This window comes from Glossina fuscipes, unplaced genomic scaffold (genome assembly GCF_014805625.2).
Source record: "Glossina fuscipes isolate IAEA_lab_2018 unplaced genomic scaffold, Yale_Gfus_2 3, whole genome shotgun sequence".
Lineage (NCBI taxonomy): Eukaryota > Metazoa > Arthropoda > Insecta > Diptera > Glossinidae > Glossina > Glossina fuscipes.
Window position 1 is genome coordinate 8,097,451 of NW_023998417.1, and position 18,356 is coordinate 8,115,806.

The window sequence follows — 18,356 nt, forward strand, 5'->3', positions numbered from 1 at the left end:
TTCAGAATTGGTTGTTAATCAAAAATAAATGTTTCTGAAGTTGCCTTTTGTTTACTGCAAACGTTTCAACAAAAAGAATATAACAACATCTGTCGTCGATGAATATAATATAAACAAAAAAAGGAAATATAAACTAAGCTCTTCCGGCGCTTAAATCAGCTTTAAACAACAGCTAAAGTTTTAATTAGTAATTTTCAATATTCAAGAGTGGCTTTCTTTGAAAATTACAACAACAGATAATAAATGATATAGAAAACACATTATCACGAACTATATATGAAGAGATAGACGAATAGATATGGAGATGAATAAAACGTAATAGAAGTGAGATGTGTACTTGGTTCAACGGGTCAGTTAACTTTGCTCTTTGACCGAAAATGACAAGTAATTTTGTGTGTATGTGTGTGTTTTCTAAATTTACATTTTCAAACACAGGACTTATGTAATGAACAAAAAAAAAATAATAATAATAATGACAATAATAATAACGAAAATGTATAATTATTATTAAATTTTATGTCCTAAAAACCCGTTAAAGTAAAGCAATAAAGTTTCGCTCACTAAAGTATATCGATAAAAAGAAATAACTGAAATGATAAGCAAAATAGTTTGGAATATTTCGGCGTAGGCACGTAAATTTCATACGACGCAGTTTCAAAAAGACAAATTTAAAGCAATATAACAGACGAAACGTAGATACCCTCTTCTTTTCAGTTGGATTTCAGCTCACATAAGAAAAAAGTACAAATACAAAATGTATAAAAATTGCTAAAAGATATATCCTATATCCTTTGTGAAAGGATCAATTTCGCCTTAAATTAGAATCAATCTTCGAAGGTGAGCTAAGAGTAGACGTAAGAGTTGTTACGACTTGGTAAACGTCACAGCATGGCATTAAGCAAGTCGGACTAGACGCCAAACAGAAATCTCAATAAGAAAGTAAACGTTAGTTAAGTCAATCATTATAAGTGTTTTTGATTGTAAAGAACGGAATGTAACAAAATGAAATAAATATGTATATTCTTCTTTTATCAGAATTCCACACATACATATATACGCTTTCAAAAGACAAAACCTATTTATTTATATGTAGGATGTTATATTTGTGAGCATGCATGTACGTATGTACGTATATATTCATTAGAAAAGATGTAAAAAACAATGTGTGTGTTTATGAGAATATCAATAAAGCAGAAAAAGAAAGAACTAGAACAATCTCCTGGCACGTTAAAAAATAAAATATAATTGATTACATGTTACACATACTTACTTACTTGCTTTCTCGTGTTACGTTCCTTAAAATTCATACAAAATTTTGAGTCAACCGTTCGACGAAGTCCGCGCTGGAAATATTATCAATCGTTGTAAATACAAATCTAGATTAGTGGCCCGAAATGGCCTAGGTGTAGCCTTTCGACAGTAATCACTTAGGAATCGATCTAATGCGACATTCATTTCGTCCAGATATTCATTTACTGAAAGTGTAAAAAACAATATAGAATTAAATAACTTAACCCAAAACATTATATATGCATACATAATTACATAAAAATATAATGTTAATCCAATTGCAAAGTAATATAAAAACTAAAATATAATATATAAATTTGACATACATATATAGAGTTTTAAGAGTATTTGAAATAAACCGCATGCTGTGCCCGAGAATTTCTATAAGTTTATGTATTTACTTTGAGTACGTTCAAATTGAATTTCAAAACGTGAGCGAGCAACCGATCTCGATTTATTTAGGGCTTTGCCTGGACTTTTTAAACCAACGCGTTTTCTCATACTTAAATATCTTAATTTGCTTTGCTTTTTTATCTTTCTTCTTTTTTTTTTTTTTTATTATTAATTTCTCTCATTTAGTAGCATACTTTAGAATTTTTAATTAACTTTTTTGATAAGATAATTTTATTTCTGTAACTTAATTTTTCTCAGTGTATTTAATGAATTCTTCTTCTTTCTTCGTTTTTTTATGAAAAATTGCGGGCAGCTTTTATGAAATGACCTGGCAATTCTAAGTTGCCCTTTCCTTATTGGAAAATATGAAAATAACGTTCATAAATTGATATAAAATTGAACGTCGACGAGGTAGAAAGTCCAAAAACGAATATTGAGAATTATTACAAAGAAACTTTCTTTGTTTGTAATAATTTTTAATTTTAAACAAACGCAAGTTTACCTGCTTGTGACTCTTTCTTACTATCTTAATAATTTAATTGTATAACAGCTGTGTTTGACAGATGTTCCCATGTTTAAAAGCAATGCTGCGTTTGATTTCGACCTAAGAACGACGCTGAACAATTCTTTTCAAACTATCTTAGTGGCATTACGGCAACTCTGTCTTGCTGTTGTCAATATCCGCGAATGTTAGTCACTTTGTTATTATTGTAATTTAATCCAGATTTATTTCATTTCAAATTTTAAGGAATTATTTCGGCGCTTTCAGAAGAAGCTAATTTGGAGCAAGTTGCTGCCATGCAGCCAATATCTATATCTTTGCAGCATACATCGTACATTTTCTACATGTCGTGTTCTCCCTGGTATTATGTTACACTTAAAGAATAAAACTCTAGTACCAATTTCCCAACTATCAAACAATAGAAGACGTAAATTTTTCAAACTTAACAAAAAAGGACATCAGTTTTTCTGTTTACTCATTTGCAGACTTGAGTTTTTTTTTTTTGTTCAATCGCATCCTGTTCGTAAATCCATTTAAAAGTCATTTAAAAATCCATTGCTTCTCCGTACGCATCATTAATCAACAAAAAAAAAAACAAAAAAAAATTGTTCTATTTATTGAAATATGTCAAGTATTTTTAAATTCCATTTAACGCCAGAGATAAGAAAATAAGATGATTCGAAAGAAATGTAAATACCCGTCAAACTTGAAATGCGAATGTGTTGAAAGAGTAGAAGAAGACGCCCGTTTATAGCATAACGTAGGAGCAACAGGAAAAAAACATTTTAAATACCTTTTGCTAGTTAATAATGAATGAATGCTTCAGTTTTTTTTTTAAAGACCTTTATGCGAGAGGTAGTTGACGTGAGAGAATATCTCGTTGCGATCAGGTGAACTTATTTTTAATAATTAATCAGAATTATCAGAAAGTTCGATTATCTTTGATTTTCCCTGTCGTTTCGAATCTTTTCTGATAAGACTTTCTAAAGGATTTTGCCGTGAAGAAGACTAAAAATAGAAAAGTACAGAACTAAGAATTTTCCGATTTGATAAAAATACTCCAAACTTACTATTGATTTCGTAGAAATTTCCAGTTGGGGCATTACTCGACTAGATCGAGTTGTAGCTCCGCTGCTTCTTAAATTATCGGCTGAACCACGACCGCGACCAGTTGTGCCGCCTCTTTTGTTGACAGCAGTGCGAGTTTCTTTTTTCTTACCTCTAGTTGCTCTAACATTTTTCAAAGGCAGACAATCATCATCGCTATTCTCATTGCCTGAATTACTAGTCCGACTATTTTCAAGATTTGTTGTGTTTTGTTTGAGTGATTGACGTACTTTATGAGTTGATGAACCCAACAGATTAAATATATCATCAGAAGTAATTCCCTGCTTAAATTTCTGCAATTCTACGTTGACGTTTTCTTCCGCAACCATATTGTCCATTAAATAATCTAAAGCTTTTTTTTGGTAAGAGCTGCAGATGTTATTATATGTAGAAATTATTATTCTATGGAAGTTAAAATCGTTTTGTACTTAATTAAATTCTCGGCAGCATTATTGTCGTTGCGTTCCACCATCTGATGGCATACTTCCGCAAGGGCTTTGCTTGATAAAACTTTTAAAGATTTACTTTCATCTAAATTATTGTAATAAAGTTCAACCAAGTCTTCCACCTTGGTTATATTTTCACATTCCTACAAAATGTCGTGTAATATGAAAGTCATATATACACAGGTATTGTTTGTTATATCTCACCTTTCTCTGGAATTGAACTTTCGTCTTTTCTGGACTTGATTCAGACTTTTCTGCTTTCGCTTTTTTTGTCATTTTTTTGAAGTGAATCATATCTGCTGGGTTAGCTACCTAATTGAGGATTGAAAGGATTACGTGAACAAAAAGCTTTCGAAATGGGCAACGTTAAGAGTTACTCTATCATTGAATATTTGTCCAAGACGTATGTGATTAAACATTTGCTCCTCGTCCAAATAAACTATGCGCAAACGAATATTGGGCAGTTTCGGTTGCTTAACATGATCGGTAACCATTTCTTTAGCTTTTTCAATCATAGCTGTCGCACGTTTCTCCGCCATATCTCTTACTTTGTTAGAGACGTCTCCTTCATCTAAATGCAATTCATCAGCTAGGTTTGCAACATTTACAGACTCGAATACAAATGGACGAACAGTTTTTAACGGTATAGGTTTCATTTGAAATTTATCTTTGTATATCTCCAATATGCCAACATGTTTTTGTAAAGCTTCGCCTTCTGAGAGAGATGTACAAACACTCGATCCCGGCTGGCTAACATAAAAATTTCGCTGAGCATTGAATTGTGGTTCTATGTGGCAATCGTGTTCGTGACCCCATATAATCAGATTAAGAAATTCTGGCAAAGCGATCTCTGGCAAATAATTTTTAGGCCCTCTGTCAGCCCGATTTTGATGTACAACCATCAAATGAAACCATTCACCATCGTGATCACTAGGTGCCTGGATATGTACTTTACGACTTTCAAACAATCTAGATAAGCGGGCATCATGTATATGACTCAAGCCGTATAAAGCTAATCGCGTCGCTCCTTTTTTCATTAAAATTGGTGATATTTCGACTTTGGTCAAATCAGTGCATCGACCAAAATAATTTATTAACCCAGTAGTAGATAATAAATCCAATGAACTCAATCCACCGAAAGAGCTCGGATCATCGTGATTGCCATGTATAGAATATACGGGAATTGCTACATTTAGATTTGGGTCTTCGTAGTTTACAGACTCATTAATAGCACCATGAAAATGTTGATTACCATCAATCAATTCCACGGCAATAGGCTTATCACCGAAAGTATACATTCGCAAAAGATTCATACATCTTCAAATATGCAAAAAAGAAAGAAAAACTTGCATTTTTCTAAATGCCTATTAATATTGCTTTCAAACCTACTTGAACAAAGCATTTTGACTGGGAACGGCATCATGAAACAAATCGCCGCCTAACAATATAAAATCAACATCCTCTTTCACTGCCAGCTCTAACATTTCTTCAAAAGCTATGAAGCTGTCTTCGCCTGCAAATAGCTTTACGTTTAAACTAGTTTTTAAAGAGACATCAGCTCGTTTAAATATTTACCTCTAATTGGATCTTTCTCACCATAGCCCAAATGATTATCCGTCGAAATCATTATTCGCATGATGTCATTTAAGGCAATTTCACCATCATCCAAGGACATGTTTTTATAGTTTAATAAATCAAATTAAAAAATATAACTCGCTATTCTTTCTTTTTTTATTAAAATCACTTATATTAGACTGTTTGCTTCGAAGAAAAAACAATTTGCCAAGAATTTCTGTAATAAATAAGACAAATTTGCGCCTTTTTGCAAAGTTTTGTTCGAATTTATGTGAAAATAACAAACTGCAACAGAACAGTAAATATAACTGAAGTGAACCGTTGAAGGAATGTATGAAATGGAACAAACAACAATAATACCAACAACTAATACTTGCCTGCGTACAATTAGAAAATAGTGATAAGTAAATGAGCGCGTTTGTTTATTTTTACGTTTAATTCGTTATTTTCACGTAATAAACGATAATAATTCAGAGTTGTAAAAAAAACTAAAAGACCGGCCAATCATTGATTTTGATCGATTGGATTATGCTTATAATGTTTTTCCGGAAAATTGGTCAGTAATTCCGAAGCAAATTCGATTTGTTGTCAAGGCTTTTTAGGCAATATTTCATTGAAATTTAATCGAATTCCTTATAGAAAAGAATTTCTTTAAAATGACCAAAGTTGTTCTTCATGAGTTCGTTAATTTGTAACAACTGAGGGAAAGCAAAGTTACAGCAGAGTTTAAAAAAGGTGACACAAAAAAAACAAAATCCTGAAAATGTTGAGAAATTTGAAAACAAATAGTATCCATTATTGCAGAAAGGACATAACGTTCTTTTTAGCATACTCTTGGTTTAGATCTGTCGCCTTGGCATTGGCTTCAAATGGTCAACCATAACTGTTCTTTCAATTTTCCAAGTCAATTTTCATGACATAAGCGAACTACTTGAAACTCTAGTGTTAACTTATACATAGCTCATCCTATTCTTACATGCTTACCTTTGTTCAATTTCATTTTTGTAGACCTATGAATTAATAATTAATTTTTAGAACGAAATAATCTCGAGAATTACTTTACTAACTTACACTTGTGTGGATTTTGTATATCGAGCCTTTTGTAACTCGCTTTCAATTTTTAGGTAAACTCCATTTCTACTCTTCCAAGCATCTTTTCAAACCTTATCCTTATTTTATGTTTAAATCCAACAGCATTTTCACGCATATCAAGTGAAAATCCATTTCATTACAAACATATTGATCACTAAATATTGTTAATTTAAATCTACGATTTTTCTCTTGAGTAAAAGTTAATATGAATACACAGAGCACGGTCAGTAGCTTTCCTTTTACATTTTTTCAATATTTCTCGTTTCTAAAAATGAAATAAGAATAAACGTGGAAAACTCTTAAGAGTTTGGAGCTTAAAAAAAGAGTTAATTACAATAACACACACATATAGATACTCACATGCATCCATACATGATAATTTGTGATGGTCATGGGCGGACGAATGATAATGAATGAAGTAACGAGGCTGTAAGGATGCTACATAAATACTTTTTTTTTTTGAGTTTGTCAGAGTTACACTATATACACGTAAAAATGAAGATAAGAGCATTTATATGACGAAAATAACATTAACAAAAAAAAAATTGTAACAAACTTATAAAAAGTATATTGTATAAATATGTAAAAGATATTGCTGCTAAAAACCTAAGAGCATTTTCTTGTATCACTTAATAACAATATTTTGAGTCAAACGTTTAACAAAGTCCACATTGAAGACATTAGCGAGCATGGTGAATACAGATTTTTTAGGTGGTCTGCAGTGACGTAGACCAGCCTCTTGACAACAAACGTTTGGAAAACAATCTAATGTTGAAGTACAAACTTTCGGATGTAAATCGAAAATTGGTGGGGGCGGAGGCGTGCATTCTAGATAGTCAGTTACTGAAAATAAATCAATAATTTATTAAAGATTATCACTCTATAAGAATTATTTACTTACAATAATTAAAAGATCGTTGCACCGATTCCGGTACTGTATCCAGTTCGGGTTGAGAAGTACGACAATAACGTTTTCTACCATCTGGACAACAAATACGTGGCCAACAATCTGTATCGGTTTCACATTCTTCTACTTCCCACCATAGCTCTGCTAAAGGTCGACTTGGACACTTGCGTGGAATAAGACCCAAAATTGCTATAACATTCATTATAAAAATTTCAATATCATGCCCCTGGAAGCTAACTTACGTGCATGCGGAGCTTCTTGTAACGGTTTCGGTATGCCCGATACACAACTTTTAGCTCCAAATATCTCGCAGCACAATTCATCTCTATTCCAGACTTTGCAGTCATTGTCAATTTTACAAATTTTTGGAAACAATTGAAAGCGTACTTCATTCTCGCGCGGACAATTGAATTTTTCCCGTAATTTTGTTTCGGTTTCTCGCTTATCCTTATCCGGATTTATTTCCGTATCTCGTTTAGAACTTAATCTATTTACAGTCGGTACAGCGATACGAAAAGGTTCCTCGTTACGTTTAGTAGTGCCCTCAACTGCTGTCGTATTGTTACCTTTAACTGAATATATTATTGATTTATTGGCATTGCTATTAGTTGTTTTGGGCTTTTGATAATTCAGTTTCTCTTCTTTCGTCGAAACTCGAGTCAAGGCGGATGAATTTATTGGCGAAGTGGTTGGTCTATACTTTTTAGGTGGCTTCCTAGTTGTTGCTGCGGTTTGTAATGATTGACTAGACGGTTGAATGAAAAATTGCCAAAATTCCGGTGAAAATATATTGAAAGACAAAGGCAGAGAGAATTGTGCTCCAAAGGCTAAAATGAAAGTAAAAAAAAAAACGTTTAGAATAAATTTATTATAGTCCTTGGAATCTCTACATAAACCACGTGACTTGCGTATGCCCGAAAATAATTTATTATAATGCTGAAATAGACAAGTGAATCCTGAATGTTGTGGAGCGAGTCTTAGCAATTGAGACGAATGTCGTTTTTGACTCAGACAGGATTAAAGAAAAATCATTAAAATGGACGTAAGATATATTTTAGTGTACAAATGATTGCAAAGCTGGGCTTTGTATCGGGCTTCTAAGTTGCGCCCGCAAACAGCCCATAATAATCATATCGCTTTTGCGATGGCCTGAAGGCACCATATATAGAAGGATTCATCATCAAACAGTGCTTAACCTTTAGTGTAAAGCAAAATCGCGGCATTTCGGAGCTATTTCTCAAAGTTCCTATTAATCAAAAGTATATGCTCGAGGCGAAAATGCCCCAGCGTGAAGAAACTTTGGCTTTGACGGCACTAAAATTTACTGCCTGAAAAATTTGCTTCCGTCAATTACTGCTTCACACTGGGAGCTGCATTATCGACGTTTAGATATAGATACAGAAATGTTCTCCTTTAGCTTAAGGGGTACCAAGTTGTTTATTGCATAGCACACAGAAAATTTCATTACGTACAGATTGTAAGTGAGTTACTTGATTCACGGCAGAGCTTTCAAAAAGCCCTTGTGTACTCTTTAGCGATTATTTGTTTTTTTCTTTCAGTTTTTTAAGAAATCAACTTCAAAGTGTGCCTAGGAATCGACAGACTCCTTAAGCATAACTTCTCGACTAGAAGTTTTAGAGTGACAGAGATGCGGTCAGAAAGTCAAAAGTTGGAATAGTTCCAACAACAATCTGTTTTAATTTCGAATAACTTCAATACTATTTAGACCATTGACTATAAATACTTAAAGCAAACAAAAAGTGATCGTCAAAATATTTTATCCGGACACTAAGTGCCATCTTATTATCAGGCATTTAAAATTGCGTCGCTATTAAATTTTAAAGTTATAGGTGTTGCTGTATTAACATCATCATAAAACTTTTTATTATTGTATGCAATTAGCACTAAAAGTTACTTAATGTCTTAACACTACGGCGTCATTATAAATTTCTAATTCAGACCAAGTCAAGCTTAGGCGTTCATATACATATGTATATATCTTATATATATATATATATGTAAGCAAACATAACTTTCATAATTTATTTTTAACCAACTGCAAAGCAAATAAAATAAAAAGCCTTATATTATAGCATGAAGATTTCGCTCGCTTGGATCTACTGCATGTTATCTGATTAGGTACGCATTGAAAAGATAAAATATACGGTTGGTGGGGGAATGTTTGTTCTCCATAATCAAAAACTATAAAATATTCTCTTAACTGTAGATGTATGAGTTGGTCAAAGGAAATGTTCACAGCACAATTTTAGACGGATCCCGACCATCTTGTTTCTATAGCTCCCTTAGCTTCTTAAGTTTGTAGAACGGCATTCGTTAAAAGTAAAAAAAAAAGTAAATGAGAAATGATGACCAAAACTAGTCGCTCTTGCCTAACGCACACTCTCAAGGGAATGTTTTGCTGAGAGAGTTGACCCTACGGAATTCATCGCGGACCCATCGATGCATTATGTAAACCAAGGATGGGGCAACTTTTTCCATCAATGGGACCAAAAAAAATTTAAATTTTCATCTCACGCCGAGGGCCGGAACATAATCCAACTTGCATTAAAAATGTGGCATTTTGCATCAGTTTTCCTAATTCCTCAAATCGGTCATTTTATGGCCCAATGAAGAAGAAGAAAGCGCTTAAGCATATTTCGCATTTGTTAACTGCATCGCCGAGCTGACAGTGAACACAGATACAAGACACTTGCAGCTTTGCTATGTGCGAGCAAATTGACATTTTTGAATTTTTAAACGTAGCTGTCCGGATTGGGCGAAATTACGGGCCGACCGTTCCCCATACCTGATGTAAACCATTTGTTATTTTACTGCAAGATAAGCACCCAGAGGTAAATAGTTTACGGAAAAGTTTAGATTACATTTAATCAGTCTGTACATTCCTTGTCCTTACACTCATCTATTTAGTCTAATGGATAATATGAAATGAATCCGATGCACGTAATTAGGGGAGGATTTCATCTTATTTAGGATAACTAAACAAAGTAAAATATGTGGAAATCTAGTTTAGTGTTTCAAAATCAAACATATTGTGTTTTATTTAGATCCCTTTGTATAGACTGCTTAGAGACAATGTCAACAAGTCAAATATATATATATATATGCATAAGTGCGTATTATTCCTATCATGGGCATATGCAGCGAGGTCAGTGCCATCCACATACTTATGCTCATGTCAGCAACAGCGATTTCGATGCATACCCGAGAGCTCTTCTACGGTGCGTATAAGGTAAACAACCTGTCAGACAACATTGTTGTATAGTAAATTAGCAAAATTGTCTACTCTTATACCCACACCCAAGCAATTATTTAATAATAATTGCATTGACCGTTGCACAGCATTCTTTGAATCTTTTATTCGAGTTAATACAGTCAAGTCTGCTATAAGGTCGAACTTTTCGCACAACAAGTTGCCAATGAGCGCAAATTAAGATGCTATTCCCTTAAGGCGTCTCTTCAGAACTGGTTTTCCGTTTCATACCTGAGCATGAAAAATGTATCCTAGCGTTGCGCTTATTCAATGCGTCGAGTTTTTATTGTTGACATTTTTCAATTATTTCCATTCCCAGTTATCAGAGATGCTTCCTTTTTACTTTCTCTAGTTATTTCCAAGATAACGCGACACAAATTCATTTAATTTGCATTAATTCTGAGTATTAATAAAACGCCACAATCACTGAGTATAAATTGGACCCGTTGATCTGTTTTACGCGGTTTCCACAGGACACATTTTCAGAATTCAATTAATTCGTTTTCCAAAATAACACGACACGAACTAATCGCGTTGTAGAAGACTTGACTGTATTTTAACGTTTATTAGAATTAATGCATCGGACGGATCGGCTTCCAAGCCACTAATCATAACGATTACTTTGCACAATTTCGATTGTCATGCATAAGAAAAAAAAAAAGAATAATTATGTAATTATTTAATAAAATGCATAAGAAGTGATTTTAATAAACAGTTCAAGTTTAACTACAATTTATTAAACAAAAGTCTCACAGTATGTAGAGTTTTCAGATTTTTTTCTCTTTTTTTTTATATATATATTGCTTTTAAATTAAAATTTTGTTTTTTTTTCCAATATAATCTCGTTAACCTTGTTAGCAGCAAATCAATGAAGAAAAAAAAAAAACAACAAAAAAACAACAAAGAAACAAAATTAAATTGAGTTCGGCGATGTACGCTGTGGCAATTATAAGCGGCTTATAGCAGGGAGCAGATAAGATATGGATCGCGTCGCGATTTAAAATTCATAATGCTTAACGGAAAGCGCTTTCAAAGGTGCAACTTTCGTTGATAATGGATATGGTATGGAGTTATGTACATTGGAACAGCTTTTTAAACAGTCACAGTCAACGACGAGCATTTCAGCCTATGCAGCGTAATTTATACTTTTGCGGTCCGGAAAGTATTCTTCCGCTTAAACTCTGCAACTGCAATGAAGTTGCAATGTATTCTAGCATAGACATATAACTCCGGCCCGAAAAAATAAGCTGCCCTCACTTGTGACGAGTAAAAACATTATAGTGAGCCACAAAACACCATTAAATACCTTATGTCACGTTACAGTTATTCGCATAAAGGCGTTTCATTATAAGGCGCCACATGAGAGTGGTTCTATCCGAACCAATTGCACGGAAACAACTTGAAAATTGTGGTCTACAGATGCAACACAAGAAAGCAAGATATACCGACGGACAGACAAGCTTAGCTTCATTTTCTTAGTCGATCAGAATAATTCTCTGAAGCAATTGGTATAAGTTGGGAATGTCTCAAGCCACATAAACTTAATACACTCTTACATCACAAGTGGTGCACAACAAAAAGAGATGGTCGCCCATGTGCTCAGCATACCTGGATTTTAAATGGTTTTTGAGAAGAGTCGTTAAACCAACTTCCACTACGCGAACAACCTTAGAAAAGTGAGTAAATATTTTCATTTCTTTCACTGGTTACAGGTCATGCTAATCCAAGTATTTTTCCGGTTAAGTGTTTATTTAGTCTATCCAAAAAGTGACTGAATGTCCGCGATAAACACTTTCTCGGTCGTAAGAATCAAATTTGGCAAAAACATTAGAAATTCTGACAAGCAGGTTGTCACAAAAAAAAAAAAAAAAAATGACCGTAATGGATCAGTGGATACCATTACAGAGTCCTTACTTGAAGATCACAGTACACGACGATGAAAATTTTCGCATACATGCCGTATGTGATCCTTATGCAGTATTATAGAGCAACGTAACTGATTTTTTTTTTTGTTCTTTTTTTAAAAAAACAAGGTATAAAAGATTTGTTTATAACTGCTCCGAATTGTCTTACTTATGTATATAAAATCGTGTTGTTCTGTTTTCACATAAATTTTTTTTTTCTTGCTGTTAATTAAAATAAGTTTTATTTATTTAAATGGCGATTTAAACGTTTTTGCATCTATTTTTAGTTTTTAATTGTTTGAAATTTCAAGTCAATTTAGTCATATTTGTCCTTCTGTCCCACTCTAATTTGAAACTCTCTTATGATTGAAGAGATATACTTGCAAACCTGACAATTGGTAAATAAGGTTTGTCAATTTCAATAGCATCGAATCGAATTTGAAAATTGAAATTATTCGCTTAAAAAGAACAAAAAAGTTGAGCGAAAAAAAAGGCATTTAAAAATGGTATAATAAAATTTTCAAGCCATATATACATATATACAGTTATCAAGTTATTTTGAGATAAAAACAAGTGAAAACAATAAAAACACTATGGTGGACTATGATTCACTGTGAAACACCCTCATACAACACCTTATAGTTATTCATATCACGATTACAAATAAATAATAATAAAACGCTATATAGGAGATCTATATACTAAATATCAGTAAAATAACTCAAAAATTGTATCCCGGGAGGATGAACGCAAGAAACCAAAGCAGACGATGGGCTGACAAGCTTAATGATTCTGATTTTAACGGTATAATAAAAAGTGTTTATATATCTTCTGGATGTTGCATACATCCACACAAACTTAATATGCTCTTTTACTACGAATGGTTTGAGATAAAAAAAAAAGCTAAAAATGAAAATATCTCAAGGTATTGCTGCCGTGCTTTCTGTGCTTTCCATTTCATGGTAATCTATTGGCATATATTGATCTTAAATATGTTTTGAATGAAAAATAGCAATTTTATGCCAAAATTAACGTTAAATTTGGACGGGAAGAGTGATGGATTAGAGATATATACTTAAAAAAAAAAAGGCTAAGAATAAATGAAGTTTTGAATCAATGCAAGCAAAGTTTACGGCGATACACTTTATAAATAAAAAGAATTGAAAATAAAAAAAAAAACAAAAAAAAATCCAAAAAAGTTTTATAATTAGGTTTTTTTTTTCAATTCTTGCGTAAACACTTTAATTTGTTATTTTTGCCTCACAAATAATTTCACATAACATTTGAAATAATCGACTATTAATATACGGCCATGGGCATATAAACAGCATACACTTCCCCTGAAGAAAATCATTTTTATGAAAAGATTCCAAAAAAAAATTATATGAAAATAATTTAATTTTTGAAATATCATTTAATTATCTCCACCACTATAAGGTGAGGGGTGGTGTATACCCATTTGGTTTTGTTTTTTTCCATAATATATGTAACACCCAAAAGGAGGAGGCTTCGGAGAGCCTACATATCCTTGATCAGCATGAAATTCTGAATTGATTTAGACATGTCTATCCGTCCATCCGTCTGAGTGGTCCTTGTTGTTGGCACTCTTCTGATCGTCAAAATAAAGCTGTCGAATTTAAATTTGGTAGAAATATTGGAAGTTTTTCCACGCAGATTGCTATTGAAAATAGGCCAAATTGGTCGGAGCAGAAGCCCGTTGTGGAGCATAAACTGGATGCAATTAGGTTCTTCTTAACAAAGATTTGTAGATTTTTGCGCGTTACTCAGAAACGATCAAAGTTAGAAGATTGAAATTTTCTACAATTACTTTACGAAACACTCTACTCCTTACGTGCAAAAATGGAAAACATCCGCAACACCCACACAAATTTACAAGTGAGTAAATTTAGTTTTTTTCATTTTTTTTTTTTCAGTTTTTATGCTTATTTATCATAAGGCATACAAGGCAGAATATTTAAAACTATGAAGAGATTTTATATGCCTAAAAATGGGTTAATTCGAAAATGAATATGGTAAATGCCGCGATTAAATTTTTCTTAATAATACCAGCAATATGGGTATCAAATAAAGCAGCTTGGGGAGTAGAATGCGAAAAGCATGAAAGCGGCGAAGGGTATGCGAGAATCGGCCCCCGCCGTATACAAATTTATTTATTTTTTGTTATTTCTTTGCTTCAAGAATTTTCATATTTTTGGGAACACCCAGAAAGACTTGAGGTAGACTCATCTTTTTATTATATCAAACGATTCAGAATCGCTTTCCAAGTTTTCTGTTCGTCTGTGTGTCTTGTATTCAATTTACAATTCGGAATTTCCAAGGAAATTTAGTACATTGACTTGCTTTGGTCCGAGGGCGTATGCTGTTGGAAATCATTCGCATTGGACCACTTCCCATGTAATGCCTTATTTTGAAAAATTGTTGGATGCATAACCGCATTAAGTGAAGTGATGCAAGGTGTTCAATGGTAGGGAGCGTGACCCACCATAGTTTAGTAAATTAGTAAAGCATCTACTATGAGTAGGTCATGGTCTGCAAATGTAACAAGCAACGAATTTGTGTATCACTTATAGTAAGTTTTTGTCTAAATTACGGCTGTTGATCACTCGGTCGACCAATACTGGTTTTATACTGAATTGTAATCATATAGAATATTTGCGGTTTAGAGCAATTAAAAATGCATTTGTTTTAAAGTTGACCCGAGAATCATCATCATACATCAACCTGAATTCTTGCAATCGCGAACTTTGCAATGAAAGAGAATAGCTAAGCGCAAGCGAAGAAATTCATAGAGAGATTCGCTCAAATCGATTTAGTAACTAACCCTCGCTATTTGGTCCTTCAGATGGCAAAATCGCAAGGACATATCCGCTATTCTTATTACAGCTGTAAGGCTATATTTCGATCGGGAGTTGGAGAATTTTATTATGAAAATCCCATACTTACCGGTTGGTTGGGCAGGTTTACCACGTGCCGAAGATTTTCTAACAATTGATCGACTATTATGCCTAAGCATCGAAGACTTCGTTGTTGTTCCATTCGAAATAGGAAAAGTCTCCAGTTGAATAGCGTTAGACAATTGCAAGCTTTTGTTGTCTTTATTGTTATTATAATTTTTAGGGCTTTTATTGCCAACAGCGATAGAGTTATTGTTACCGCTATTCACATTATGTTGCGTTGTTTTTGTTGTTGTTGTTGCTGCTGCTGCAGCTGAAAATAACGATGAAAATGATGATGACGATGGTGGGAATTGTGTTGTTAGTGATTTTTGTTGCTGATATGCCGAAGAAGTCGCACGTATTGCTTTTTTTGTAATCGGAATAATTGCTTGTCTATGGATTTCTTTAGGCTGCATATTTAATTGCATGGGATTTGTTATTTTATATTCAGATGATGTACGTGAACGTTGCTTACGTTTCTCAGGCTGATGCTGATGCTGATTTTGTTTCAATTGCAATTGCAAATGTTGCTGATGACCTGTTGACGTACCCTTTGTGGGAATATCAAGCTGTTGTATAAACTTTTCATCTATTCCCGGTCGTGTAGAGTTAAAATGTTTTATCGTTTGATTGATCGGTAAAATGGAACTATTTTTTGCAAAAGTTCCATTTCTTATATAATTAAAAGTCGAAATATCTTCCGGTTTTGACTGCTTCGTTGCAGTTTTAAGGCCGAATTTTATTGGTTGCAATAAAGTTTCTGCATTTGGTTGATTTACTTCCGCTAAATGTTGTCCAACTTCCCTGCGGCTTGCATAAGCGATTGCAACTAAGCCAATGTAAAATGCCGCTTGCAACAGACACCAACGATAAAAATGCATATTTTTGCAGTGTTTTACAAAAAAATAAATAATATTTTATGCAAATTTTTCAGCTTTGCGGCAAACATTAGATCGTATTGACCTTAAAGCTTAAATAATTGACGCTCATCAATGTCTTAAAACAATTTTGATAGATAGTTTTGATAGTTGTTTAGGTTGAAATGAATTTTTTTTTTTTTTTTTTTTTTTTTTTTATATATAAAATCTTTCAATTGCCATTTGATTACGTGTAACACTTTTGAATTTTATTTTAGTTCATTCATTTTTATTCAAAAAATTTTTGAATAAAATTTCCATTTCCACTAACTTAAAAGTCGCGTGCGCCTTGGTTGAAGTTAAACTTTAGACTGTAGTATTGGTTTTTATAAACATGAAGAGTTTACTTCATACCCAACCAACTAGTCTGCAGATTTGTACGCTTTGCAAAAACCATAACATAACATATTTAAAACTACGTAAAGATTTGTTAGCTTAACTTAAACATAAATAACAGTGTCTTTGTTTTTTTTTACACACAAGTATTAACCAACGAATTTTCTGAAAAGCCTTCACCAAAATAAAAACCTGCTTCTTCAACATTGGCTTTAAACCAAGTTAGTGAGTTAGTCAGAGCATTGCACTTGATTGAACCGCTTAATTGCATTGTTGTTTTATACTTTATTTATTAATTGATAAGCATCGTTACCTATACATTTAGTTTTTCTCTAGCCAAATCATACATACCATCATATACGAAAAAGTAAACAGAAAAATTTTAAATCAAAAAAAAAAAAAATCACTTAACTCACGCTTATTTAATATGTAACGATTTGATTCGGCTAAGCCCGAGCAATCTTTTGTTAGCAAACAAATTTACTGCTTTTCATTTTTTTAGTGAATGCATTTCGAAATTAAAAAGAATATACATTTTTCAAAAGAAAAAATTTACTAAAGCTTCACTAACGTTCCATGTTTTTAAGGCAGCTTATAGCAATAAGCGGCCTCTTTTGACCTAACGTATCGATATATCAGATTATATCCGCCTTCATGATAAAATGTGACCAGACAAAGCAAAATCACAACAGATTCCTTGAGCTTTTGGAGTATTCCCTTCTCCTTCGATGTTAAGCTCTGCAATAAGGATTTCTCGGTGCTCTTCGCGATGTTTTATTTTAATTGTTACATTTTCGTTGTATTTTTCGCTTTTAATCAAGCGTTCACATTGTTGACTGAGCACTTTTTTTCTCATCTTATTATTTTTGTATGCTATTACTTTGAGCGCTTGCAGAGCTGACTTTATATTGATACATTTCTGTTGTTTGTTCGATAAGGTACCGAAAAAACTTTTCAAGATTTTTTCGTGACTTATGCCGCTCTTTTTCGTTCAGAGAGCACAGAGAATACGCTTAGAGTAAAATTTTTCAGCAAATTAATTTTGGCGCACACAAACTCTTCTTCTTCTTTTTTTTTTTTAATTTGTTTAACAAATGGAGAACGACAATTCAATAGAATAAGCATTTAATTCTTGGTCACATGTAAATAACATATTTTGAACTTAAATTCCATCAGTTATTGCGATATTTTTAATTTACAATTATTGAAAACGTGTAGTTTAAAGTTTAGAAAAAGATTATCAGGTATTGAGACTAATGTACAATTAATTGAATAGCAACGTAAAGAAAGCGTAGTTGTGGAAAGTTCACTTACCTATAGGCTAACCAACGTAGTCTTAGGAATCTAAACTCATCTTTCGCTGTAGGCAGATATCAATATAATATCGTTGACATGACCAAACAAGATATATTGATACTATATACGCATGAATATATCATCTGCACAAATATAACGAGAATAACACAATATCACTATATATTTTATGAAGACTTTTATATTTCTTTTGCTAAACCGAGTTACTACCAACTAAGAATTAATAACTACAAGAATTCAAAGCAAATAATTCACCAAACACTAGAAGCGCAGGAATAGTTCGTGTAATCGTTTTTAATTTAAATACTTATTTAAGGTCCGATAGAAAACCAATTAGAAATTAGA

The 18,356-nt window shown here is 32.9% G+C and overlaps 2 protein-coding genes across 3 annotated transcripts; both read right to left on the reverse strand.

The window, feature by feature from the left end:
- Nucleotides 1-2,826: 2,826 nt before the first annotated feature.
- Nucleotides 2,827-5,555, reverse strand: LOC119634705 (double-strand break repair protein MRE11). Its single transcript, XM_038029020.1, has 7 exons — nucleotides 5,314-5,555; nucleotides 5,128-5,251; nucleotides 4,116-5,055; nucleotides 3,943-4,050; nucleotides 3,721-3,881; nucleotides 3,256-3,661; nucleotides 2,827-3,193 (listed from the first exon to the last, which is right to left on the reverse strand). The coding sequence occupies exons 1-7, from the start codon at nucleotides 5,411-5,413 to the stop codon at nucleotides 3,095-3,097; spliced, it is 1,938 nt and encodes a 645-aa protein (XP_037884948.1). The 5' UTR covers nucleotides 5,414-5,555; the 3' UTR covers nucleotides 2,827-3,094.
- A 1,280-nt stretch (nucleotides 5,556-6,835) lies between these two features.
- Nucleotides 6,836-18,356, reverse strand: LOC119634811 (probable WRKY transcription factor protein 1). 2 transcript variants are annotated; one of them, XM_038029205.1, is made up of 5 exons: nucleotides 17,114-18,356; nucleotides 15,452-16,743; nucleotides 7,555-8,139; nucleotides 7,307-7,501; nucleotides 6,836-7,248 (listed from the first exon to the last, which is right to left on the reverse strand). In XM_038029205.1, exons 2-5 carry the CDS (start codon nucleotides 16,323-16,325, stop codon nucleotides 7,031-7,033), a joined length of 1,872 nt encoding a protein of 623 aa, XP_037885133.1. In that variant the 5' UTR covers nucleotides 16,326-16,743; nucleotides 17,114-18,356; the 3' UTR covers nucleotides 6,836-7,030. The 2 variants fall into 2 exon arrangements, with proteins under 2 accessions (XP_037885133.1, XP_037885134.1); XM_038029206.1 differs by lacking the exons at nucleotides 6,836-7,248; nucleotides 17,114-18,356 and having other exon boundaries at nucleotides 7,327-7,475; nucleotides 15,452-17,088.

Excerpts from the sequence above, each read along its gene's own strand:
- LOC119634705 (XM_038029020.1), bottom strand. The coding sequence starts at position 5,413 with ATGTCCTTGGATGATGGTGAAATTGCCTTAAATGACATCATGCGAATA. Across the intron at positions 3,882-3,942 it reads AAGTTCAATTCCAGAGAAAG|GAATGTGAAAATATAACCAA; the intron begins GTGAGATATAAC and ends GACATTTTGTAG. Across the intron at positions 3,194-3,255 it reads AAATTTCTACGAAATCAATA|TCTTCTTCACGGCAAAATCC; the intron begins GTAAGTTTGGAG and ends TTCTATTTTTAG.
- LOC119634811 (XM_038029205.1), bottom strand. The coding sequence starts at position 16,325 with ATGCATTTTTATCGTTGGTGTCTGTTGCAAGCGGCATTTTACATTGGC. Across the intron at positions 7,502-7,554 it reads ACAAGAAGCTCCGCATGCAC|CAATTTTGGGTCTTATTCCA; the intron begins GTAAGTTAGCTT and ends TGAATGTTATAG. Across the intron at positions 7,249-7,306 it reads GCAACGATCTTTTAATTATT|TAACTGACTATCTAGAATGC; the intron begins GTAAGTAAATAA and ends ATTTATTTTCAG.